The sequence below is a fragment of the Mandrillus leucophaeus genome, unplaced genomic scaffold (genome assembly GCF_000951045.1).
Source record: "Mandrillus leucophaeus isolate KB7577 unplaced genomic scaffold, Mleu.le_1.0 Scaffold288, whole genome shotgun sequence".
Taxonomy (NCBI): Eukaryota; Metazoa; Chordata; class Mammalia; order Primates; family Cercopithecidae; genus Mandrillus; species Mandrillus leucophaeus.
Genome location: NW_012103009.1, coordinates 1,018,615 through 1,019,937, shown reverse-complemented (window position 1 = coordinate 1,019,937; position 1,323 = coordinate 1,018,615). Strand labels below are relative to the sequence as shown.

Below are 1,323 nucleotides of genomic sequence, written 5' to 3'. Positions count from 1 at the left end.
GAGCTTGCAGTGAGCCAAGGTCGCACCACTGAACTCCAGCCCGGTCAAAAGAGCGAGACTCTGTCTCAAAAAAAAAAAAAAAAATTGGAGCTCAGCCCCTGGCAGGTTCCACAGCTCTGGGGAGAAGGGAGAGGGATGTGGGGGCGTGAGGCGTGGAGGCTCTCACTGTCTCACCCTCACGCGATGCGTCACCATCCTCACGGGGCCCCTGCCACAGTTGGCACTGACTCTCTAAGGACAGGGCCTGGCCATCGCCTTATCCCCTCCCCTGCCACATGGGACCTCCGAGGAGGGCATTTGAGATGATCCCCCCAGGGGCTGCCCTCCTCCCTGCCCTTCCCCAGCCGGTCCTGGCCGTGGGCTGTATCAGGCCATGATCATTCCTCTCCTGCTCCCTGGCCAGGCCGTCCTGGGCCGCTCACAGCTGTGCCATTCTGTTCCAGACGTGGACGAGTGTGCGGCCGAGACACCTCCGTGCAGCGCCGCACAGTTCTGTAAGAATGCCAACGGCTCCTACACGTGCGAAGGTGGGTCAAGCGGGCGGGCCTGCACTCTGGGTCCCTCCTGGGTTTCATTGCTGTCTTTGTAAACATTCATTTATGACTTCTTAGCATCACTTATATACCTCCTGCCTGCTCTGAGAACACTTAGTGTAGCAAAATAAGTCATAGGTATTTGCTGTAGGAAAATCAGAAAATTCAAGTAAGTTAAAGAAAATTAAAAACCCACGAGTTCCCTGGAGAGCGCACCCTGCTCGTGCCCCCCAGCGCCCCCACAACGTGCCCTGTGTGATTTTCCACAGCACCTGTCGGTGTTTTCCACCCAGCAGCTTGTCCTGTGTCCTGTGGTTTCTCCATCATGTTCATGATTTTGGAGCATGCCATTGTTTCATACGTTTAAAACGATGTCTATTGCTGGACATTTACGTCATAACAATTTTTCAGCTGTTATCAGCTGTGAATACTCTTGAAGGTAAAACTTTTCACATTCCTTATGATTTTCTTTGGATTAATTTCCAAATCGTTCAGTCAAGGAAATGTGTCTTTTAGGACCATAGTGCCCCAGAAAAGTTGTGCCGATCCCCAGTCCCAGCAGCAGGAAGGAGCCTCTGTGATAGCCCCCGGCAGTTTTCACTGTTGGGAGTGCAGACAGCAGGACCCTCAGTGAGCCACTACACTGGAAGTCATGCTAGAGGCTCCCCGGCATGTGGGGGTCCCATGCTAGAGGCTCCCCGGCATGTGGGGGTCCCATGCTAGAGGCTCCCCAGCATGTGGGGGTCCGACACCGGCTCCCCGGCGTGTGGGGGTCCGATGCCGGCTCCCC

The 1,323-nt window shown here is 55.0% G+C and overlaps 1 protein-coding gene across 1 annotated transcript in view; it reads left to right on the top strand.

Moving 5' to 3' along the window:
• CRELD2 (cysteine-rich with EGF-like domains 2) overlaps positions 1-1,323 on the top strand; it is a gene marked incomplete at its 5' end in the record, with an annotated part of 28,854 nt that overhangs the window by 14,618 nt on the left and 12,913 nt on the right. The window contains one exon of the mRNA XM_011985590.1: positions 444-527. Within this exon, the coding sequence (XP_011840980.1) occupies positions 444-527 (84 nt within the window). The remainder of the gene's footprint in view (positions 1-443; positions 528-1,323) is intronic.